This window comes from Ischnura elegans, chromosome 5 (assembly GCF_921293095.1).
Source record: "Ischnura elegans chromosome 5, ioIscEleg1.1, whole genome shotgun sequence".
Classification (NCBI taxonomy): domain Eukaryota; kingdom Metazoa; phylum Arthropoda; class Insecta; order Odonata; family Coenagrionidae; genus Ischnura; species Ischnura elegans.
The window spans coordinates 2,639,472-2,665,310 of NC_060250.1; the positions used below are offsets into that span (position 1 = coordinate 2,639,472).

At 38.5% G+C, this 25,839-nt stretch overlaps 3 protein-coding genes across 4 annotated transcripts in view; 2 read left to right on the top strand and 1 right to left on the bottom strand.

The window, feature by feature from the left end:
- LOC124158427 (caspase Dronc) overlaps positions 1-19,989 on the bottom strand; it is a 41,559-nt gene extending 21,570 nt beyond the window's left edge. Inside the window, exons 1-7 of one of the 2 annotated variants that reach the window (XM_046533507.1) lie at positions 19,747-19,989; positions 19,489-19,638; positions 19,233-19,402; positions 18,967-19,147; positions 18,714-18,887; positions 18,388-18,614; positions 9,587-9,708 (exon numbers count right to left, since the gene is read on the bottom strand). In XM_046533507.1, coding sequence (XP_046389463.1) covers positions 9,587-9,708; positions 18,388-18,614; positions 18,714-18,887; positions 18,967-19,147; positions 19,233-19,402; positions 19,489-19,620 — 1,006 coding nt within the window. In that variant the 5' untranslated portion in view covers positions 19,621-19,638; positions 19,747-19,989. Of the gene's footprint in view, positions 1-9,586; positions 9,709-18,387; positions 18,615-18,713; positions 18,888-18,966; positions 19,148-19,232; positions 19,403-19,488; positions 19,669-19,746 lie in introns of both variants that reach the window. The other variant, XM_046533509.1, reaches the window with a different exon arrangement.
- LOC124158428 lies at positions 1,694-6,459 on the top strand. Its single transcript, XM_046533510.1, has 2 exons — positions 1,694-2,724; positions 6,203-6,459. Exons 1-2 carry the CDS (start codon positions 1,769-1,771, stop codon positions 6,237-6,239), a joined length of 993 nt encoding a protein of 330 aa, XP_046389466.1. The 5' UTR covers positions 1,694-1,768; the 3' UTR covers positions 6,240-6,459.
- A 96-nt stretch (positions 19,990-20,085) lies between the features above and the next one.
- The window catches only part of LOC124158426 (C1GALT1-specific chaperone 1-like), a 36,332-nt gene continuing 30,578 nt past the window's right edge, over positions 20,086-25,839 (top strand). Inside the window, exons 1-2 of the mRNA XM_046533506.1 lie at positions 20,086-21,013; positions 21,086-21,243. Coding sequence (XP_046389462.1) covers positions 20,296-21,013; positions 21,086-21,243 — 876 coding nt within the window. The 5' untranslated portion in view covers positions 20,086-20,295. The remainder of the gene's footprint in view (positions 21,014-21,085; positions 21,244-25,839) is intronic.

The following is a 25,839-nucleotide window of genomic DNA, read 5'->3' on the forward strand; positions in this document are numbered from 1 at the left end:
AGGAACTACGTTTAATAGGTTGTTTTTTGACAATGATGGTCAAGTTCTAATGAATCGCCCTCGCTTGCAATAGTGCAAGCTTGGCGGTTGGCATATAATACTTATTCATAAAACCATTTAAATATTAATTTAGCCGTCGTGAGAACGGCACGACAGTAGAGTTTTGTGTAAATATCGATTGAAGCATATTGTGAGCCTAAAATGATTGCTTAGGCCAATCTGAGTGAAATGACGTAACTTTCAAACATAATTTTCTCCGCCTTCCCATTAACTTTGTTGAAGATATTCCCGAAATAATATACACTTATCGTATGCACATGTTATTGCGATATTCTCTCGCAGTGCAAGAAGGAACAATCTCTGCACAGGAACAGTTGGTCATCAAAATATTTGCATCAAACAGGCAAAAGCATAAGGAGCGCTGAGTGTAAAGTTCTCGGGAATTAGAACGACAATGTGATAGCATTGGTTTAATGTGTTGGTGGTTTATTAACATTTTCTCTTCATTATATTTACATGGCCAACATGATTATCAATCGTGACATAAACTGCTGCATCGATCGAAACTATTGAATTGATATAAAAGCCGCTTAGCCAAATATAATTATTTCTACGTATTTCTATTATTATGAAAGCTGAAGGCACTCAGCATTTCGTAATTTACAAAGCACATTAATTTCAACTAGAAGAAAAAGTCAGCCGAGAACGACTACATTATGATTTTCCCGCAGGTTACGAAATGAAACGAGCGATTTCATTGGTTCTAAGAGTAAAATCTGAGTTCGCACGAAATATTTCTCATACCCCATATCCGGTCTGAGAAAGCTACCAGAAATTCTCGGTCTGAGAAAGCTACTCCCTGTTAGAGAATAAGGTTGGTAGCCAATTCTGGTAGCTAGTTCGAAGCTACCACGACGGGAGCTTCGAGTTAGAGAATAGACCCCCAGAGGTGGGGATCTTTTAAGCGAGTCAACTAAAAAAAAGTCAGCGGTCGAGAAAGGGGAAAGCGTGAAAAAGGTTTCTTTTGCTCTCAAGCAACTTGATATTTTCTTTCGAACCTAAGGTCTTCGTAATACGATCCCTGCTCCAGCTGGGACCTTTTTTTTATTTCGGAGAAGAGGAAAGCTTAAGACGGGGATATAAGTGCTGAATGGAGGGGGATACCGGATCTTGGGAAATGCGCTAATGTAACTATCCCACAGCACTCAGCTTCTCCCAATCGTATTTCAATCTCCTGGGGAAGATTTAAACTTGGTGTCTGTAGTTATTAGCCATAAATAACATGTTGTAAACACTTCGTCTCATTTTTGTCAAACGATGGATGCGGGAAAGTTATACAACGGGACCGCGATCTTCAAACAATCAATGTGGGAAAATGATACTTCGGGGAACGATAGATGCGGGAAAAAATTACATTGTCTTTATGGAACTTAATTTGGGACCAGGAGATGCGAACGATGAATGCGGGAAAACGATCAATGCCGAAACGATAGATCGGGGCTCCACTGTAATAATTATGGTTAATCTAAGTGTGACAGGCATTGTTTACGCCATTCTTTATTCTTAATCAATAATATTACAAATAGATCAAAATGTTGCTCTCAAAAATCAAATCAAATATCATCCTGGAAGTTTAGATGCAAATAGCGCAAAGCAGTTATTCGTGTTTTTGACAGTGTTCCCCCAATTTTAAATCTGAAAAAAATTAGGATTACACTTAGATGTAGGATAGCTTAGATAGGATATGTAGGATCACTTACATGTAGGTATGCTAATAGCGAATATGGCGACCTCGCTGGACGCGTCAGTTTGTGGCTCTTGCCAAATTGGTATTAATTTGAGCGAAAATATCGTCTCGTGCGGCTTTTGCTCTACTATCTTTCACCATAAGTGCTCTAAATTGAACGAACTTTATTTTAAAGCTTTAAACGAGGCTAATTACTTTTTTTGGAAGTGTTTTAGTTGTCGTATAGTCAAACATTCTCTCAACAACATGGCCGACGACATCAAATATCTTAAAACTGAATTAGTTGCCCTAAAAAACATAGTTGGGTCGTCTAAAACCAAACCTTTGACTAAAGGTAGTAAACGTGTGTCTTTTGCTGAGGCTGTTACTCCCGCTGCATCTCATGTCTCGGATCTTCGTGAGTCTCCTCGAGCCTGTGAATCTACGGCGCCTGTTGTAGCGTCGGCCGATGCATTATCATCTCCAGCTCCGGAGACACTTGACTACGACAAAAACATCTTGTGTGCCAACACAAACGGGAGCTGTGCTGATGGATTTACAGTAGTTACATCCAAGAAGAATAAACGGAAGCGGGTGAAGCCAGTTGTCGGCAACAACTCGGAAGCAGGCTCAAACTTGCTTGTTGGTGTTCCTCGTCGTGTTAATATTTTTGTTGGACGAGTTGCCTTGGGCACTTCTCCTGGGGATATTCTGAAATTCCTAGCGGTGAAATTTCCTGAGAATGACTTTACCTGTGAACAATTCCGTTCGAATGACGCTCAGTGTTCTTTCAAACTGAATATACCTTCTACCTTACGAAATGAGGTACTGAATTGTTCACTATGGCCCAGCGACATTATCGTTGGTAATTTCTACCCCCCTAGGAAGCCTCCTAACGCTCCTAATGTCAGTGAAACCACGGTCATGTCTCCAAATACCTTCACAGTCCCATGTCAGGATGTTCCTGTTGATTCAAACTCCTCGGGAACAGGTACCAGGGGGCCTATTACGAACGAGCGGGCGGTACGCTACCGCCGGGCGGAGTTTTCGTTCGGTATACGGTATCATACCGCCCCTTACGATTACGAATGGGACGGTCGGCAAGTCACCGCCGGGCGGAGAGTACGTGTCAAGCTGGGTTCACATGCAGCGGAAAGCGTGCGGAAAGCGGACTGCGGAAACGCTGCGGAAAATGGTCTGGGGGTGGGGGAGGCTGCGGAAAAGCGGACGGCAGTTCACATGGACACGGAAAGGTTGCGGAGTGCGGAAACATATTTGCGGGAAACTTGATTCTGAAGCCGTGAAACGCTGACGATAAGTATTCTATTCTGCAATTCAGTCTCTCTATTTTCGACCCTGCATTCTTGGATTTACTCTATTTGATATAATAATTTGTTGGTTGCCGTTCGATCTCATTACGTTTATTTTAACTCTGCAATTTATTGGACGACGATTTTTCTGGATACGGAACATAATTGACCGCTGTCAACTATGCCCTTTTTTTTGGAAGGATTATCATCTAAAAGGTAGGTTATACAATATGAAATCAAATTTTATCATAGTATTTGAGATATTTGAGACTTGATACTATTCGTCAAAAAGTCGTCTTATGCCGTAATTAACGTGAAACTAAATGAGGCCCAATCATTAGTGCATGCATTAATTTGCAATATTGCATAACTTACCCAATCTTTGAAGCACAAAAAAGACCATGGGATTCATAACAACGTCTTTTAGATACTGTAACCTGTACACTTAAACGCCTTCTAAAGCTTGTTTCTTTTGTGGAATTATTTCATATTTAGGATATGGAGGAGGAGTTAGAAATGCTTCTAGTTAGAAACTCAAGCCACACCTTCCTAACGTGGGACATATCATGGTGCTTTGGGTCTTGCAGGTCCCACAAGCACCTTCTCTCTCCAACCAGCTGAGCCAAGAGCTCATTGGAATTTTCTTCGAACGCCATAGTTGCCTCCATTTGAAATTTACCGCTTGTTTGTGTTTTCAAGAGCGCTGACTGTGACGGATGGCGTCTTTCTACTGTTTATGACGTCACCTTCCGCATGCGGAACGAGGAAAATATCAAATAATTTTATCCGCATGGTCCCGCAGGGTTAGCTCCGCCTCTTGCGGACAGCTATCTCAGCTAGCTCCGCCCACCGCCTGTGATTGGCTGGGTGTCTTTCCGCAGTCCGCTTTCCGCATCCATGTGAACCCAGCTTCAGGGGGTCGGTAAGGAGCGATGCGGCGGAAGTGACGTTTGTATGAAAAATTCTGAGCTCCTTCAGCCCGAAAATGGTGTAGCCAATGGCAAGGGCGTGCGGTGTTCCAATTCCGCGGCAACTGTTCCTAGCAGACGAATATTTCGGCAAGAGTTGTTGGCAGTCTATAAAGACAATTAGTGGTATTTATGGATTAATAAGGATGTGTTCTTCGTTAATTCACCTTAAAAGTTTGACAAATGAACGAATTTTGCTCCTCAATTCTTACTTATAGGATAAAAAGTTGAATAAAACAATAATTAGCAGTGACTTGCGGAAGATATCATCAAAAAATCACGTATGAGCAGACGCGGGTAGTGACAAATTGCGTGGCAGACCATCGAAAAATTACGATAGAAGTACTTTTAGGGCCAACGGGCAAGGTGAACCACCAATTCCATTAGAGCTTTGACCGAAATGTCCATTCTTAAAAAATATATGAAAATACACCACGAATACTTAGCTGGAGAGCCTTAATCACAGACAATATGACACTCAACATCTGTGAAATGACAAAATATCTGTTGCTCTGCATTCCTTTCGTGTTAGTAACGGGGTTTGGAAACCTAATGCAAATTCAGAGAACAAGAAAGGCACTTTTAAAAATAATGAAAAATAACTTTTTGGCTGTTATCTATGAAAAGCAATGGAGAATTAAAAAACACAAGATATTCACTTCTGGTTAAAATAAAATTTTATTTCAAAATAATGTGACAGAGTTTCACCATTTCTTTGGTTTAATCACGGGTACACAACCACAGCAAAACAGTCTGCCCACAATAAACATGTGAGATCGCGAATCGGTTCCTCGGCAATCACACACACAGGCTACAACTTATTTCAATATTTCAGGTAAAATCCACAATCGATACAAGCTCACACCATTATAAATAATGGTAAACAGGCAAATACGATCATAAAAAACTGGAAGTCACTACCATTCTTATATTCATCACGTAAACATTACAATCAAGAGCTCGCTATGATGAAAACAACTGTTTAATCACTGATTTTAAGCCTCACATTATCCTACGCAAGTGGCACAGGTGACTTTTCTCACTACAATTCCTTGGTACGAAATTGATATACTAGTATATAAACAAATTTCACACATGACTTTGAACTTGATAGCTTGATCGTGAAATGTTATCTCTGCGGTGAATGACGAAGGTATAAACGCCACTGACAATCTTTACATTACTATCAGACACTTCTCGATAGCGTAAACCACTGTTTAAAAACCAACCACAATGGAACAGTGATAACTACAGCTCCTGGCAGATGTTTGTCAACCTCGTCAAACTTTGTGCATTACAACGTACCACTGGTACCACTGGTACTGTGATTAACGGTAGTTGTCACATTGAAAATAACACTATTTTGAAACAAAACATGTTCGTAGAAATCTCCAAGCAGTGAGCAAAAGTTACATTCACCTCACTATTCAAGCAGTTATAACGTTGAAAATAACACTACTTTGGCACAGAAGATGTTCGTAGAAATCTCCAAGCAGCGAGCAAAAGTAGTATTCACCTTGCAATACAAGAAGTTGTCACGTTGAAAAAATAATATTTTGCCACAAAAGATGTTCGTAGAAATCTCCAAGCGGCGAGCAACAGCTGTGTTCACCATACAATACAAGCACAGGCAGTCCTTAACGACGAATTTTCCGGCACCTATGAAGAAATGGAAGATGTTATTGCATATAAAAACATTGCGGACATTAAAAAACATCCAAATTGTTCTAATTAAATAAATGAATGAGGGTCAACTTACAATCAACGTATCCATCTCCTAAGGCCGTGGCTCTCTCTCTCTCATCTCAGACGGCTACAACGTTGTTGTTATATGGGTATTATACTTTTTTTGTTCAACTGCTCCAGTCGGCTCCAGTTTTGTATTTTATACGCTTACTCAGACATTAATATTATAAATAACACAAAATATGATAGCTTCCGAGTTTCTATCGTCGGATATTTTGTTTTAAAAACGCCAGCTCGACCCGAAAAATGTAAACAGACGTCCGCCATTAGGGGGTCGGTATCTCACCACCGGGGTAGCTGGCCGTGGTATCATACCGACCCCTAAGCCGTGGTATGATACCGACCGGTGGCCACTCGTAATCGCTCGGGGGCGGTAAACGCGCTTCGGGGCGGTATGATACCGCAGGCGGTATCTCACCGCATGCGGTGAGCCGTTCGTAATAGCCCTCCAGGCGTCCAGTTGTTGCCAACAACAAAAGTACCTTATGACAAACGGCGTCTCAAAAAGGTCTTTCTTTCCTTCAACTGAATATTCAGTGTATTAGAAATAAAGTTCCCGAGCTGGAAGTTCTACTAACCACGCATGATGCTGAGGTGGTTTGTATCTGTGAACATTGGCTGTTAAAGGAGGAAGTATCGACATTTTCATTACCCGGATACGATCTCGTTAGCGTGTATTGTCGTGTCTATACGAAAAACGGTGGTGTTGCATTATTTGTAAAAAATAACCTCATTACGAGTGTTCACGAAATTTCGTGTGATTTCTGCGTTGAACAGGTTTTCGAATGTGCGATATCCAGGATTGTTACTGGTTCCAAGTCCATCATTTGTGTTGCAACGTATCGTTCACCACTTGGTGATTTTCAAGGGTTTTTAAAAAATTTGGGTTGCCTCCTTTGTGAACTTGTTGACTGTCATCCCGATGATATTATTATGCTAATGGGGGATTTTAACTGTAATATGTTGAGTGATAGTACTGAGAAGAAGGACTTTATGAACTTATTGTTGTGTTATAATTTACAGGTTGTTATCTCCGATGTACCCACTAGAGTCACATGCGACACATCAACCTTAATTGATAACATAATTACAAATGTTGATGTTAACTGTTTAGATGCAACGGTATTGAAATGTGATATATCTGATCACTATCCAATACTTGCTGTACTTCCCCTTGATAAATTATCCAGGCCCAGAACTTTTAAGCGGCTAATTAGTGAAGTAAACATTGCTTCTTTCCTGAGTGATATTAGGCTTGAAAATTGGCAAGATGTGTACCATGGAGATAACTTTGATTCTAGTTTTGACCTGTTTTATGATAGGTTTCTATATAAATTCAACTGTTCTTTTCCCCTTACATGCATGGCACGCACCAATCGTTGCGCAAAAAAGTGGGTAACCAGTGATATTCATCAGATGTCTGTCAAGCTCAAGGAACTAGCTTTCAAGTGTAAGGTATCAAATAACCCGGAAGCTATGACTGAATATAAACTACAGAAAAAGGTCTATCGTAAAACACTAAACAATGCTAAACGTTCATTTAATGATAATAGGATTTTAGCAGCATCAAATAAACCAAGAGAAATTTGGAATATTATCAACAGTAATAAAAACATTACTAAAACCTGTTTGCCTAACCCACTAGATACAGGTGGTAACCCTACCTCTAATTTTTCCTATCTTGCCAATGCATTTGTGCAACACTTTTCACCACCAGCAAATACTGTGATACCTTCATCCTTCGATGTTCTGGCAACAGTTCAACACAACCCTCATTCTTTCTTTCTCACCCCATGTACAGTCACTGAACTCAAAACCATAATACTTCGGTTGGGCTCTAATCACAGTCCTGGTAATGATGGTATTCCTGGTAGAATCATTTCAGCATCTTATCCTTATATTCTGGACCCCTTGTTGTTCCTAGTCAATGAATCTCTTCGATTAGGTATATTTCCAAAGGCACTAAAAGAATCCAAAGTCATTCCAATCTTCAAACGGAAGGGTAATACCAATGATTTGAGTAACTATCGCCCAATTTCTCTGCAGTCACTGTTTGCCAAAATATTTGAGAAAGTTTTCTATGCTAGACTTGTGTCATTTCTAGAATCACATAACCTAATCTCATCAAGCCAGCATGGTTTTAGAAAAAATAGGTCCACCTCAACAGCTGTGCATGATGCTGTGGATTTCATTCTTGCATCAATAGATAACAAATTAGATACCGTGGGCTTATTTATTGACTTCTCACAGGCCTTTAACAATGTTACTTTTAATGTAATTTAACAATGTCACAGGCCTTTAACATCACTTACTGTTAAAGAAACTGGAAAAGTTAGGCATTCGTGGTATCCCAAATAACTGGATTCAATCCTATTTATTTGATAGATCTCAAAGAGTTAGTTTGAATATTGAAGGTTCTGTGTACAACTCCACGCCTAAAGATGTTTATTGTGGAGTCCCTCAGGGATCTATTTTGGGCCCTATATTATTTCTGATATATATTAATGATCTCCCTCATAATCTACAAACAGACTGTTCAAAGATTGTCCTTTATGCTGATGATACTAACATTCTAGTTTCATCCACATCACTACAGTGCACAATTGAGAAAAGTGAAATACTTCTTCAGCAGTTGAGTGACTGGTGTTCTTTAAATTGCTTAGATATAAATGTTGATAAATCCCTAGCCATGCACTTTAATCTCAGGAGAAAACATGGTGTTGACCTTAATCTTGCCCATGATGGTCAATTTATGTGCCAAGCGCAAGTTGTTAAATTCCTAGGACTTACAATCTCGTCAAATCTATCTTGGGATGAACATATCTGTTATCTACTTAAAATTCTATGCTCCACTTGTTTTCTTATACGTTTCATTAGATTTTCTGTTAGTTCTGACGTGCTGTTAACACTTTATTATGGCCAATTTTACTCCCGCATCATTACTAGCATTATTTACTGGGGATCATCACTTGCTTCAGTTAAGCTTTTTAGGCTGCAAAAGAAAATTGCACGACTTATGGTCTTTGCTCCTTATAATGCCCCATGTCGACCTATTTTTAAAAGACTCAATATTCTCCCACTCCCATGTGTGTATATTCTTTCTGTCCTCATGCTTATCAAAACTAATTTCTATGAGTTCCCTAAAAACTGTGATGTCCATGATTATTACACAAGAGGTCATGATACCATTCATTATAATTATGTCAGGACTAAATCAGCCTTTCTTGGTCCAAAAAGTATAGGGTTACGCCTGTACAATAAATTACCATCCAGTTTAAAAAATTGTAAAACTTCTGGTTCATTTAAAAGACAAGCTAAACGCTTTTTACTAGATAAATTATATTATTCTGTAGATGAATTTCTTCAGGGTAATAGTGCATAATTATTTGTCTTTTATATTTTTTTATGAACCTGTGTTATTTTTTTTTATGTACCTGTGTTATTTTTTATGTTACCTGATGACTCCTATACCAGTGTAATCTGGTCTTTGGATAATAAAATATACTATACTACTACTATACTACTAGGGGTAACAACATACATTTTTTTTGGCATGTCTATTGTTTTCTAAAATTTTTAATTGAATTTTGAAAATTTCTCCACACCCTTTTAACATTAACTCATACTGGTTGATGTGCCGTGCAGTCAGGCCTTAATAGACTTCTACTGTAACATATATATGTAATATCAATAACGTGGAAATAATGGAAAATGTTCATAACCAACACAACATGTTATCAATAAATTGATTTAAATTAAGTTTTAGCGGAACACTCTCTTAAATACTTTGAAAAAGTAGAGTTTGTGTACAATAAACATTGAGGAGGCATATTTACCTTTCACTGTTGCATATGCAATCAGCATGTCAGAGTATTTACGCAAAACAGCTGCCTGTGGATGTCCATCCAATGCTGTCCTGACATGGTCTTCTTTGATGCCATGAACAATGCCATCACCTCTAACACAAAATGGAGAGCAAAAAAATTTTATAAAATGTTCCATCAAAAAATAAAACACTGTATGATGATACATAGAGCAATACCCTACAAAGAATGTAGCTAAAAGAGTTTGAACAAAGCAAGCATTCCAAAAATTTCAGGATTGGAGTATGAACCAAGTAGGTGTGTTCGAACTTCTTCATTAGCAGCAAATAATAATTTTTCCTACCAATTAAGGCAGATTTACATAAATGTCACATTGGTATGTCCTGCATTAACGTGCCTTCCTTCTTTAGAAATGCAAACCATGTACAATTATATGTAATTGCACCATTTTGGTCTACAGGGTGAAGTCCACATACCTGGCTGACATTTTGTGGCTGATACAGCACTTCAGAAACATTGGCCAGGTATGAGGAGTAACCCAGAAGACAGTGGGAGTGCAATTATTAATTTTAACTGCAGAAGCCTACCTTTTATAACATGTACAGTAACGTCAAATGTTAAGTCTCCTGGTACAACTTTCCTCAGCTCAGGTAAAGAGGTTAAGAGGTGGCATGCATAGCTTTGGGATTAGGCTGCACAAGGATTACATATACAGTATAAGCCCGGTTTAATGAGTGCTCATAATCCCTCAGAAATTAATCGCAAAACCGAGCGCTCGTTGTATCCGAAGGTGTTGAATAAACCCACCAAAGTCTCATAATCGTTCGTATTTACATTTTTTCTTTTGTTTCCACAGTATTTATTGAAGTTAAATAGCTTCAGAGTCATTATCAGGCACAATCTAGTTGAGTATCAACATATATAAAGAAAGAAACAGGAGATTTTCAATTTTATAAAATATTAATTCCCCAGCTTGGGTGATTTTATTCCCGTTCTTGTATTTTTTGATCACCGAAGAAAGCTGTAAAAACAGCATACCTAGTCTGAATCAATATGTTTGGTATGCGGTCGAAGTTTTTGGATAATTTTGCAAATACATCATGCCGAATATCAGTTTTGGCGAGTTTTCGAATGTTTAACCTTTATGTCTGTCAATTCGGAAAATTGGCTGAAAGGTTCACTGAATTACGGCATGATTTGGAGTTCGAAGACATTTCTCCCCATTGGAAATGTAGTCAGCTTTTGTCATTAATATCGCACAGTTTATGGGCAGTCCTGCAGACCTTTGTCGACAAAACCACTTGAATAGAGCAGATTCCATTTGCGGTCCCATGCTGCAAATGTTCTTTTATTGCTGCTAAGTGTTCCTAGTATGTTCACTACTGCACAAATTAAACTTTCTTTAATAATGTGTACAACGTAAATGACGAGACACCAAACCACCTCCCGATATCTAGCTACTTTTGCACTTGTCTATAATTTTAATTTTGGTATTAAGGCCCAAATATTTACGTTTCCCGAACATAATGCACTCGTGCAAACCACCTGACACTACTACGCCACTGAGTATGAGTACACTCCGCCCCTCCCAGTTAGTAAAATCCACCCCTTACCCACACCCCAACTCTCTGTTGTCATGCGATTGGGTGCATCCAGTCATCGGGATGGTAGGAGTTTTTCAATCGTTCTCTTCTGCTGAAAGCTGAGGCCCCATAAATCAGCCATCTGCCTTGGAACATGCTCAATGGATCGGGTGCATTGAGTTCACCCCTCTATACAGTCTGGCCACAGAGAATTGTCTGATGACAGCCATAAGTGCCCAGTTCGGGCTAGGGGGTAAGGTTGCCAGCAAAGACAGGGAAACGTCCACATTACATGTAAACAAAATGCTTCCATAAAGAAAGGAGCCAGAAGGGACGACGACTTTGAAGGACCCAAAGGAACAATTCCTTGTTTTGGTTTTTCAGGCTTATTTCTTTGCTTCATATGCATGTGACAATGCTGTGCGACTAGGTGAGGGTTTGAGGTGCATTTTGGGGATTACAGTGATTGGCTGCTATCTGTGCTCGTGAAGGGTTCTCCGCCCCTTCTTTTGGGCTGTCACCGGACGACTCTTTACGGCTGGACTGTAGTCTGAGGGTGGTCTGGAGAGCGATTGTGATGATATAAATATTTTACTTCATGTGCAAAATCTTCAGTTCTCAAAAAATATAAACCTGGGCAGTTTACATACCTATGATAACAGTGGAGCGGAATATTATTTTGGACGTAGGAGTCTGTACATAGGGAATTTTAATCATTGCCAAGAGATTCAAAGGACCTGGTATAGGAAATAGCAATTTTTAATTGGGGTCGCATTGTACATAGCCCTACAGGGTAACCTGCATCTAAGTTAAGCCATTCGTTTAAACAAATTTTAGGGATTGCACGGAAGTACATCACAGTTTTGCTGATATGATGTGAAATTTTGAATCATACAGAATTTTGGAGATTATGAAGAAGAGATAATGAAGATTCACTATGATTGGTCACTAATAAGAGGATTTCTACTCTCAGCACAGTAATTCTGCTTTCACAAATTTTTTTACAATTGATTGCTCAGCAGTGCTGAGTCCTCTTTCGCTAAGCTAAGGTTGATTGTTATTTTGCCGTCCTGGTAATAATTGTGATTTTCCTACATGGCCATAGTTAAAGATACATTGATCGACTCACAATCCTATGCATAAATGAAATGTTGAAATATCCATCGCAGGATAGCATGCAATAGCAGGTAATGCTGCTCTAGCTTTCCATAAGTCGAAAGTAAATGTAAGGGTGCCAATCTAACTATGACAATGTTCTGCTTAAAACTTCCATACCTAACACGTGAAAAGATGGAGGGGGTTTCACTACAATGCAAGTTTCCACGCTTAAGATGTAACCTATTACAGTAAAACCTCTATGTAGTGAACCTCTTTACATCATAAACCTCCATACTTCATACCACCCCTACGGTCCCGTCAGATTTACATGTAAATTTATAGGCAAGCCTCTATATAGTGAACCGCTTTATCTCGAAAAACCTCCACTTATCATACCAAGGCGACACCCCCGAGATGGCCTAACTACTACCGCAAATTGTACCGAGACAACTATAGACACGATTTATGCAGCCGCGATTACGTGTATGGAATGACATTTTCACCAATAAATGTTTCACGCTTATTTTTTTCTTATACACCTTTAATAAGCTGTAATTTTCACATTAAGCATTAGTTATGGCCATTTTGTTCCTTATGAGAGCATACCTAACAGTAACTAAGAAAAAAGGTATCCAACCGTCCTAATAATTTTAAGTGACTGTTGAATTAAGAAAGCTCACAATGTTTTCTCTCGAATCATGGTAAAAATCATGAGGTAGTGCTCGCTTTCTGTTATTATGAAATAATGAACACATGTTCACTAATGCATGCATGTTTATTTAAATACATAAATACTATGGTTTAAAAGACAGCAGTGCCTTTCATTTCCGAAGGATATGAAAAAAATGGTGCCCATCACTAAAACCTCTCTATAGTGAACCTTCATTCATCAAACTGCCAAAATTTTGGTCCCCACCATTACGATGTAAAGAGGTTTTATTGTATATTATTATAGCAACAAAGCCAGCCAAAGAGGATTGGGGGGGGAACTAACTCCCTCTCCCACTGTCATCTTTCTCCCATTCCCCTCCCACTGATAACTGCGAATAACAAAAGAATGGGAACACACAGAGAGTACTCAAGGCCGTAAATTACACAAATACTTGGATGCTTTGGGTGTTATAGATCTGACACAAATCTTGTATTTTTGTTTAATAAACAGATAATACAAAACATAATAGTTAATGCTTGCTGAGCAAAGCACCACCCTTGAGAAATATCTGGCATAATACTGAGCGTACACCGTGGAAGGAACTTTTTGACCTCTCTAAATCCGATTTATTTTACATGTAAATCGTATGCCATTTGGTGGTACAAAGACTATCACTCACAAAAACATGATTCTCGTAAAATGCTGTATTCACTAAACCAGGCTTCTACTGTACAGAGTGGGGAAATTACGCGTTTCCAAAGATTCCTCATGTATGTTTGGGGTCTCCTCTTCCCTCCGAGTGCTCGGGCTGTGGTGGAGTATGAAATGAAGTCCTCAAAGAGTGTACAGAGGAATACTAATAATTCTAGAACAAAATGTAAGAATAATGCTAGAACAAAATCCATACAGAGGGTGGGTGGTAGGATGGATCGGAAAAATCGATTTTTTTCCATGAAAACTTCCGCAGTAAAAAAAAAGTTGGGGTCGAAATAAGGCCCACAAAATTTGAGAATTCTAGGTAAATCCTTGATCCATGACCTTTTATGGGGATGAGGGTTGAAAATCTAAAACATCATACTTTTTAATTCATTTCCAACAGATTTTTCCAAGTTACAACCACCAGCAAATCAATTTTGTCCATTATCTGCAACCACAGGACCACCAATTGACTGAAGGGTGTACAAGAACCCACAGCAACCTAGATACAGCATGGTGCAGCTGACTGTGGAGAGTCAATGCACTTCTAACCAAGATTCTACCTTCAGGGAAACAATAACAGCAGAAGGATTATTTGAAATTACTTAATGGCTAATAAGTACAAGACTGTACCACAACATGAACGCAGTGGAAATTTCTAGAGATTTCTGAGAGGCAAATTCTTTGAGCGTGCTATCCATAACTTCCTTGTATTGAGAGCTTTAAAATTTCATGTTACCATCCAAAGGGGAGCGAGAGAAAGGAATCTTTTTATGTTTAAGATACCTAGAGTTGAAATGTTGCAGTTGATATCACTGATGGTATATTACGGTGCAATTTTAGTTGAGAAAAAAGGTTAAGAACTTCAAAGAAATGTCTTTGTTCCTACCACTCTTGATGCAATTCAGACCGCTTGTTTTGGGATTATCTACTATTGTGTATCATGCTCTTATTATGATGTGCACCCCAAAGGGAAGGCTCAAATTTTTTAGGCCTTATTAATAATAATCATTCGTAATTCATAATGTGGAGAAGCTCATGCCGAGTTTTTTGACTTATTATCGCCGCAAAAAAGGCAGAACACTGAACTTTAAGCATTGGTATGAAATTATACCAAAGCTCCATAGGGTCATGTCATGTATTGTTTCACTCGTTGTTTATTTGACTTCAAAAACGAGTCACTAAACATTGTTCAAATAATAATGTGTAGCTTCAATGGTTGAAAGAGTAAACAAGAACACACGAAAAACTGTGAAATCTGCAAAAAGGTCGTTTTCTTCATCTTCTTACGAGCAAAATATTCGATTGGTACATTTTATTGTATTTTATATAGAGAGAACAACATTTTCACATAATAAAGAGCTTTTTAAAATTAAATTTTACCCATTCCTTGATGTTTTGAATGGCCTAAAGGTAGATTTCTATTTCCGAGGTTTAGAAGAGTGCATAAATATCGAAGTTATGTATGCTATATGTAAAAATATATTTACCTATGAATTTTTCATGTAAGGAAATGTTTTTGTTCCTCTTACTTAAAATATACCACAAAAAAAAACTGCCCTGAGGAAATGCACTCCATAAAAATGGCGATTTTCATCTTTGAGAGTTACTTAAAGGAATAGGACCAACATTTCCTTACATGAAAAGATTGGAAATATTTTTTTCATAAAGCATACGTAACTTTGATATTCATTTACTCTTCTACACCTCTGAAATTGAAATCGACCTATGCTCCATAAACGCCAAATTCAACAGATTGTTCTATCATTGACTAGGCAATATTTGGTCTGTCTCAACCATTGACATTGCTCCTTTGCAAACCGTGAAAACCTTTCCCCACTCGCGCCTTTGCTGAATAACATTCTTGTTCCATTGCCAAGGGTCGCCATTTCATGCATAGCCTACACTTTTGTCGTCATTTCCTCGAGGGGAATGTGGCAGGGTGGGTGCATGCATATTTTCGATCCCCTTCCACATTGGGTGCGTGAGCCAGGCTCCCTTCTTTCCATACAAACCTCCCTCTTCCCTCCTGCAGATGACTCATTAGAAGGATTTTGCATAATGAGCCAGCCAATCTGACACGAATAACACACTCCTGTTTGGGCCAGATATTTCTATTTTCCCATTCTTTTCAGTTTTATAAGTCCCTTTTCCTGCCTGCCTTTAATTCAGGGGTTCCTTTGCTTAGTGCATGTAGAATGCACTTTATAAATTCCAAGGATAGAGTACTCTATGGAAGGGCATTCTCTTGCCGCTTGCTCAGGCTTTTCTTTCTCTCATTAACGTTCAAATGGGAAGGACACCCAACCGAGTGCGGAGATCGGTGGAGCCAACACTGTCAGTGCAGCTTCCCGGAAGATGGATCATGTGAGACACAGCTCACACTTTTCATGTCATGACATTCTTAAATCACGTGTATTGAAAAGACAAGTTGACACGCTATGTTTCGATATTAAGAAAGCTTTTGACATAGAACCTCACAAAAAACTTTAATACAAATTGTAGTCATGCAGGTAAAACAAAACAGTAATACACTGGATAAGTGGTTTCTGAGTGAATGTAAGCAAAACGTTATTTTTGATGAAATTAGCTCGGGTGTAGTGAGAGTGACATCCGGTGCCCCACCAGCGAAGCGCAATCGGCCCCCTTTGGTTCAGTACACACATTATTGACCTCTGATCCCTAATTAGCTATAAAATTCATTATTTGCCGACGAGTCATCCTTCGCAAAATTAGTGGTACCTCTGATTTTGAAATTCTACCACCGAATTTAAGCAACATTCATGTGTGGAGCCAAGAGCGGGGACTAGACCTTAACCTTAGCAAATGCATAGCCTCTTCACTGATGCATGACTGACACAGAGATCCATTTACCTGTTTGTTTGTGTAGAGCTGAAAATAAATCCTCTTTCCATCAGCACTCACCGCCTCACTAGACAATCCAAACTTTTCGTCCCAATATCATGCATCGATTTCATCCTCACTTTGGCTAAGTCTGTCTGTATGAATAACTGCTCTCTCTCATCCCACCCCTTAACCTTTGAATATTGTAACCGATGCCACTTGGCGCGCACGGTTCATGGGCGTCTAAATCAGCATTTACGAGGTAGCGAAGGCTTATGTAATTTTGTGTGAATGTATGCGTGTGTATGTGAAGTGAAGCGTGAATGACCTAGGTGCCATGTTTTTCCATCCCCCCCCCCACGATTCTTCCGTCTAGTTCAAGAGTGGAAATTTCCTATGTGTACGTGATTAGCAGCAAGTTTACCCCACCCTCCCCCCTCGAGAGAAGAAAACCTGCCATCCCGAATCTCCCCTCCTTACCGCAACCTCCAGAAAGTGGCCCACAGGGCTATAATTGCGGAGTACAGCAGGCGAAAAAGACACTATTCAGCATGGAGATGCAGCCGGAGGCCCTGGAAGTCATCTGAGGCATTCCCGTAAACCTGTGGAGGAGAGCGAGAGAGACGCAGCGAGACGTGGAAGTTGACTTTGAATTTAATTACGGCGGTAGCAAGGAAAGTGGAGACGAGAGGGAGATTTCCAGCACGCAAAATAGATAAACGTCACTCCACGACGCCCAGTGAAGAGATTCTCTCATCCCACAGCGAGAGGAGACGCAGCAATGTTGACCAGAGCCAGCCAAGGAGGCCATCTCCATCCGCAACTCAGAGAGAGCGATAAGTACTCCTGCCACCTATATCCCCCCCACCCCCTGAATTCTGAAGATCCCCGAAGAGCCCCATTTCACCCCCACTATTCAAGACAAGAAGAACTGTGAAGCATTCCCGTGCATTTTTTTAAATATTTTTTTTACGCCATCCCCTTTTTCCCTGCGTGTGTGTGAACCGTCAATTCCAGTAATTAGGACAATGTGATAATTTGATATTCGCATTTGTCATTATTCAAATATTCCGTTTTCTTTCATTTACACCAACATTTGTTAAAACAGTTTCTTTTCTTTTATTGTTTGATAATTGTTGTCAAATAGTATTTAACTGGCCAGTAGCAGTAGTTTTATTTTTTTTATGCAGAAGAATAATCCATTTATGTGTTTTGTTGTTCATGTCAAAGTTGAATTTCAAAGTTGAATTGTTATTAAAAGTTTTGTTGAAATTGTAAATTGTCATGCAAGCCTTCATTCAGCAATTGAAACCCACCACACACCCACTTTTCCATTTTTGTTTCCCCCACCTCCCCTTTCTCCCGAACCACGACCTGCTCGCCTTGAGCGAACCCTCCAAACAATCCTCCCCCACCCCCAAAACCTGACGAGACGGATTACAATATATACTATCGGAACAGGTCCATAACCTGTATTCATGTGGGGAACGATTCCAGATAGAATGGGATCAAGCAAATTGACCTGCCAATTATCCCCTCTGTTCGCTTCCAATATTTCACGACCACTAACCCATGTCCCCACAGCCCTCCAACCATTCAAAGTGCAGCACGGCAAACCATAGTGGAAAGAAGTACATACAGCCTTAAAACTAATCAGTAAAAAAGAGATTGGTCCAAATCCAGCAATTTTTACGATTTAAAATTTCATGCATCTAAAAAATTATTCTATTTTTTCTCCTACATTACCTCATGTTTGAATTTATTATAGCACTTTACACAAAGACTAGAATACGTATATGCATTGTAAAGAAAAATAATATCCACACATATGCATCAAATGGGGGACACAATATCTGATTTTGCAAAAGCATTAACATTTCTATCGAACTAATAAGTAGATTTGTAAAGGAACTAAGATAAGAATTCAGATATAGACTCACCTGCAGGACTGAAAAAAGAATAATTTTGGTTTCTTTCGAAGGTATAAGCTTTTCTCATTGGTAAACAAATCCAGGACACGATTCACAGGAATGGTCTTGCCATCAGCAGCAACAAAATGAGTTTCTCCGAGAATCTGTTCACCATGGCAAAGAATTGCCAAAATACAAGAATCAACATGCTTATGTTTCGTGTCCAAAGAAAATGAAATCAATTCTTGGGTCATTTTCTGAAATAGCAACCAATTATGCCTTGTTGAATTAAAACCAAAGGTTTTAGGTGAGCACTCAACTATTTTCGATATCTTTATAATACATATATAACCTACATCACCAGACAGGTTAGTGTGCACAGTGACGTCATAGCCAAGTCCTTCAAAAAGACTTTTCAAATTCTTTTCATCTTCTTCAGCACCATGTCTTTCATTTTTTATGTCATTTGTGTACTTTTTGATGTTAATAATCATGGCGTAACCTTTTGGCCTCGATCCCATTGGGTATATCTGAGAAACAATAATTAATATTACAATCACTTGCATTACTGAAGCAAGTACTACTGTACAGAACAAATTTAACACTTACTGCTGTTTTATAATGGGGGGAACGTTCAATTGCAGCGGTAGCTTTTTTTACCACCACATTCAGAGGCTCAGTTCTTAAATTAATTATCACATTTGGATTTTGAGAGGCCATATCTTTAATGTTCTCAACTATACCTGGTGAAACTCCCGTGGCATAATCTGGTAGACGGAAAGGATGAACTCTGAAAATTTCACACAAACAAAAAATTGTAAGGAAATGTCATCTGTTATTCGGTCTACATGATACATAATGCTACACTCACTTACTTTTTATTGCTAGGAAGAATTGGCTTGATATCAGGCTCTAGAAGAAGAGCTAGATTACCATGACCTGATTCGTTTAAGGCTGACACAAGATTTTGGAAAGCCAATGGCCCTCGGGTTAGGATTTCAAAATAGAAATCCCTTCTCAACTTTCGGTCAAAAACAATATTTCTCTGTAATAAGAATATTTATTTAACAACGTGAGGTTAATCAAGGGATGGTGAATAGGAGAAGGGCTGCACGTCGAAGTGCACTTTACCTGATATTTGATCACCATGTTCTTTAAAAATACACCTCTGTCCAACAATTTCGGAAGGAGCACTGCAACATCGGCACCATCCACAAGTTTGTCCATATTTTCTAAAATTTTTCGTCTGTGTTGATCATTCATTTTGTGAGCGTTTACTACCTGGTATCCAAACGTTTGATAAAATAGAAACTATTCACGTTTATTTAAGACAAATGATATTATCATGCAAAACATAAATCAGCCAAATATACGCACACGTACACATACCTCTCATGAACGATGGGTAGCAGTCAAATCTGTAATCTACCTAGTCCTCTTCGTCTTTCTTCGAAAAACAGTCATCCGAAAACATAAACGGCAGGAACATAAAATTACGCTAAATAGTAGATATATATATCGTACGTTAGAGAATACGTCCAAAAACCTCTATAACGACTATGATAATCTTGGACCAAGGTTTCTTGCATGACCTATGTTGGCAACTAATATCCGTGTTTACAATTTACAGCTTGCTCCATAGAGCATGCTCTATGGCTTGCTCCGCTCGCTCCACCACAAGTCATTTATTTGTTTTGATAAAAACGGATCAGGCGCGTGGGGCGCATGAGAATTGGGATGGAGGCTGAAACAAACGGCTCTATTTTCATTGAGAACGCTCTATGTAGTATTACGGCCAGTGTCAGATGTGTTGAAACTTATATTTAGCGTCTAAAAATGAATCGATTTTCGTAGTGAAGGTGTGGGAACCTAATGATGATGAATGTGTATTTATGGTAGTGTAATTGTAACAGGATTTTTATTGAAAATTTGAAGAGGATGCCACGACGTGGGACTTCTCTTCGGGGATCCCTTTGGATATTTGTGTTGGGTTGCATTATTGGTGCAGCACTTGCCTTTATTATGCATCATGTCGAAGAGAAACTTGCGGCCATTACTACTATGCCTATTCCGAGGAAAAAGTACTCGAACGTCGGTCATCGAAGATGTTTTCCTAAAGATTTATTTGATTATGAGGATTTATTATATGACTCTCCGAATTTAAATAAGACTGAGGCATTTATTTTGTCCCAATCAGTTCATGTCATTTGTGTCGTATTTATTCGAGACGAGAGCAAAGCTTTAGCTGCTAGAAACACTTGGGGATCACGATGCAATAAGTTGCTTTTCTTTGGGCCGCGTAAAAGCATTAATATACCAATAATTGAAATCAAGGCGAAATCATCATGGCATTTTTTGTGCGAAACAATACAAATTGTATGGAAATCTCACGGGTCCAGTCTGAATTGGGTCTTGTTTTTACCTGAATCTCAGTTTGCCATTCCAGAAAACTTGCGTTTTTATGTGGAAAAACTTAATTATGAGAAGTCTTATTATATGGGTCATGCCGTCAAATTTTGGGGCGTAGATTACAATTTAGCCCAGGCAGGATATGTACTCAGTAAAGGTGCAATTAGGGCAGTTGTGAAAAAGTTTTCCTCTCCTGGAAGTTGCATTTCTGGAGGGAAATTTTGGAAAAATGAAGATTATTATCTTGGTAAGTGCTATGAAGTTTTTGCTGGATATTTTTATTTTTTATCTTTCTGAACTTCATATTGCCAAATTTTAGGCAAGCATTTAAAGGAAATGGGAATATATCCGGAGGACACCAGAGATTCGTTTGGAAGAGGAAGATTCCATGGCTATAATTTCAACCAATTACTTTTTCCCGGTAAAATATCATCTCTTGCCAGTTATTGGACTAGAAGCATTCATCCTGTGAAGGAGGTAAGCACTAACATGTTGAGGGTATCAAAGAGTATTTTTCTCTCAGGTGCTGATAGGTAATGATGATATTTTAGAAATACAAAGGTTCAGAGAAATATGGAAGCCGTGCATTACAGTCGAACAACAATGCCCAGACTGCCCGATACACACCTATTGAACCTTTTTATTTATTTTGGAAACGTCTTAATGAATAGATAGAAATGCATACATTCCAACACTCCAGCAATGTCCAAAAAACAAAAAAAAATCAAGCATTCAAATGTAGAAACACACGTGACACAGTCTTTTAAATGTATACACAAGAACATAAATATCTTTCTTTCCAAAGAAAAAGAAAAACAACAATAAATATAAACAATTTAAACAAGATCTAGTTCAAACTATTTGCTTCATACCCAAACCAGTGCAATGATTGAAAAAAGATTCAACCACCTGTCCTTTAGTTAATTCATATGTCATCCTTCTGTTGAGCAGTTGGTATATATTTTGCTGAGAGAATTTTCTTCTTGACTAAGTCTCTCACAAAATGATACTTAATATTCATTCATATTGTTGTATATCTATATTTATTTATGTTGCTATGTATCTCTAGGTAACTTGCCTATGGGCAACTGTTTTGTTTGTGTTACTAATTACCTGATTGTTATGCCAAGGAGGCTGATGTGTGCAATAGTAAATATCCATATATACAGATGGAATTAATAAATAATGAGTTGCATCCAGATTAATAACTGAGATACTTGATTTACCACATATTTGGCGACGAGGATGAACTTTAATATTTTGTGAGAAGTTTCTAATACCTGAACATAACCAAGATGAGTAATCCAGTCGGAAGTAGTGTGAAAGTTTTTGGGAATATCGGAACTATGCCTGAATTCAACACAAAGGGTGATTGGAATATGTACCATGTGATAAAAAAATATTTGTTTCGGTAACCAGTGGACGAAATCTTCGTGCCACTATGAAAGCTTCGACAGTTAGTCCGGAGAAAAAACAGGATCAACTATCTACTTCAAGTTTTATTCTTCAACCATTTTTAAAGAGACACAACAAAGTAAAAAAACAAACCCTTGACTACAAAAAAGTACATAGATACTTTTTTCTGTTGATAAATAAAATGGCATTGTCCGCGAATATACGAAATATACATTTCATGGAAATCTTAACACTCCCCCTCGGACAATACCTGTTTTGAAAATGCAATAATCATTTCACCTTCAATCTCTGAATGAGTACCAAACAACACAAGACATTATATTTATAAAATATTCAAACATCTTAAATTCTATTGTACAGATCCTTAAGTCCTATCATCTTTGATAGCACTTTGATTCTTGTCCCTGGCAGTCTTTTAGTAAATATATCCGCAGTATTCTTGTCTGATGGTACATATATAAAATACACCATTTTTTCTTTGACTTGTTCCATGATGAAATGGTATTTAACAAAGAAATGTTTGTTTCCTTCAGTTATAACATCATTTTTGGCAATGGCAATGGAACTCTCATTATCACAATAAATAACACAAGGTTTAGGCATTAAACATCCTTGATTAATTTCTATTAACAACTCTGATAACCATACTATTTCAGTTACACACTCATACAATGCAATAAACTCTGCGTGAGTTGATGAGGTTGCCATGCATTTTTGCTTCCTTGCTCGCCAGATAAATGGAGCCCCTGCTAAAGAAATATGATATCCTGTAATGGACTTACAATAACCTTTACTGCCTGCCCAGTCTGCATCAGAGTATGCATTAATTTTACTTTGACATTTTTGATAACATAAAGCATAACCTCTAGTCTTAGACAAAAATCTAAACATATGCTTGACATTTTTCCAATCAGTTTGACATGGCTCCTCCATATACTGACTTAAAATACACACTGCATAGGAAATGTCTGGTCTTGTATTTCCAGACAAATGCAACAAACAGCCTATTGCTTTTCGATACAAATAATTGCTTATTTGGTTTTCGACATCTCTCTCTTGAAAATCTACTGGTAAAGGAGTATTCACCCCATGACAATCTTGCATCTCGAATTCTTCCAACATATATTTTATATAATTCTCCTGATCAATATATACCACACTTCTTTCAGGTCTCTGTATTCTTATGGACAAAATATTATGGGCTGAACCAAGATCCTTGACTCCTACATGCTTACCTAGATAACTCTTAAACTGTGATATCTTGTCCTTCGTTCCGACAAGCAACATATCATCAACATAAACCCCTACTTTAAGGTCAGACATGCTAAAAATACATGGATCACTTAAACACTGTTTTAATCCATACACAGACAAAATTGAGCTTAGATGCAAATACCAATTTCTACCTGATTGCTTTAAACCGTATATACTCTTGTTTAACTTACATACATAAAACTTTCTATCAACTGTTATATTCTCTCCGAGATATTTTGGTATCTCCATGTACACATCCTCTTCTAATTTACTGTTTAAATATGCCCCTACAATATCCAACTGATCCATTTCTAAATCTGTCTCAACAGCAATAGCTATCAGAAGCCTCAGACTTTTCTTTTGAATAACAGGACTAAATGTGTCATGGTAATCAACTCCATGAATTTGACCATATCCCTGAGCAACTAACCTTGCCTTGAACTTTATAATTTCCCCTTTATCATTACGTTTCAAAGCAAACACCCATTTTGAACCTACAATATTTAATCCCTTTGGTCTTGGCACTATTTCCCATGTCCCTTGGTCTGACAAAACTTTTACTTCTTCTTGCATTGCCTGTTTCCAAAACTCAGAACCTTTACTATTTAAAGCCTCTGTTACTGTCCCTGGAATGGAAGTACACTCAATACTTGCATGAGCATAGTTGCAGCTTTGACAAGATGTTGGCTTCCTAACACGCTTTGACCTCCTTGGAATGGACTGGCTTGGTACCTCACCTGCGACCTCACCAGGGTCAAGGTTTGTCACTGGTACCTCTAAATTAGTAACTGTGGGGTAGACCACCAAGACAGGCTGTTCGACGTCATCCTCCAAAACTGCAACACGAGGCGCTGCCTCCTCTGGTATCTCAGGCACTGCTCCCCCTGAAACTGAATCTGGCACCACTGGAGTCAGACCTGGGATCACCACCGGGTGTGATGAAATTTGGTTTGATTTAGTCTCCTCAGCTTTTCCATCGCCTGTGAAAACATAGCCTTGTTCCACAATGTCTTCTCCTGGATCAGGTTCGCCATCGCTGTCTAGATCGGGAAACTTGATATCATCTCGGCTCATCTTGAAAGGAAATTTTGATTCGTTGAACCTGACATCTCTGCTGATTATTACTTTCTTCTTTTTCAGACTCCAAAGTCGATATCCTTTGATGCCCTCTTCATATCCTAACATGATGCTTTCTTCTCCTCTGGGACTCAATTTTCCATCTCTTGTCTCTCTTGGCTGCCATGCCCATGCCTGGCATCCAAAAACTCTTAGATAGTTATAATCTATCTCTTTTAGTTCCCGTCCTTTCCACAAACTCATTGGAATATTGCTATTTCGTGCAGAAGTAGGAGACAAATTTCTGAGATGCACAGCAGTCATGAGAGCTTCTCCCCAAAATCTTTTATGAAGACCAGATTGTATCAGTAAACATCTCGTTGTATTCAGAATAGTTTCGTTGTACCTCTCAGATAGCCCATTTTGCTGTGGAGTATATGTCACTGAGAAACGATGTAAGATTCCACATTCTTCCAGGTGTACTGAGAATTTTTTATCTGTGTATTCTCCACCATTGTCACTCTGAAATTCCTTAATTTTCCTATCGTGCAGGCACTCCACTCTACGTTGAAATTTCTTGAAATTTTCAAATACTTCTGACTTCTTTTTCAATAAGTAGACCATAGAATACCTTGTAAAATCATCAATAAATGTGACAAAGTACTTAGCTCCATTGAAAGTCTTGGGTGTAAATGGACCTGCCACATCAGAATGGATTCTATCCAAGACCTTGCATGTATCTTCTCCACCTATGTTAGGAAATTTTAACCTTTTCATTTTCCCAGCATTACAAGTGTCACAATCAAAATGGTTAATTCCACATTTTTTATCCAAAGGAATTCTCTTCATATCATCTTCATTTAGATGCCCCAGTCTATCATGCCATATTATGGTAGATACTATGGATGCTTTCTTTGTCTCAGAAATAATCTTGACATCTTCAATGCTGACTCCTCCTACTGTAGTGATGTAATATAAATTATTTACGAGAAATGCCTTTAAGAAAACTTCTCCTTCATCTGATATCTCGTTCACCCCTTGATAACATGAGAACTTCATTCCCTTCTTGTCCAATACTCCTTGTGAAAGCAAATTATCTTTCAAATCAGGGATGTACAGTACATCTGAGAAGTCTATAGTAAAGCCACCACATTCAGTGGAGATCTCCAATTTTATGGTGCCAATTCCTTTGACTTCCAAAGCATATCCATCACCCACAACAACTTGACCAGTTATGGGACAAAGATTTATGAATAAATCTTTTCTATTAGTCATGTGGTCTGATGCTCCACCGTCCAGTATCCATAATCCCCCACCTCCTATACTTTTCTCTTGGTGAGTACACAA

Bases quoted from the DNA above. Each gene is read 5' to 3' on its own strand.
- LOC124158428 (XM_046533510.1), top strand. From the start codon at position 1,769: ATGCTAATAGCGAATATGGCGACCTCGCTGGACGCGTCAGTTTGTGGC. The intron at 2,725-6,202 runs GGGGCCTATTAC...ATAGCCCTCCAG, and splicing joins TCCTCGGGAACAGGTACCAG to GCGTCCAGTTGTTGCCAACA.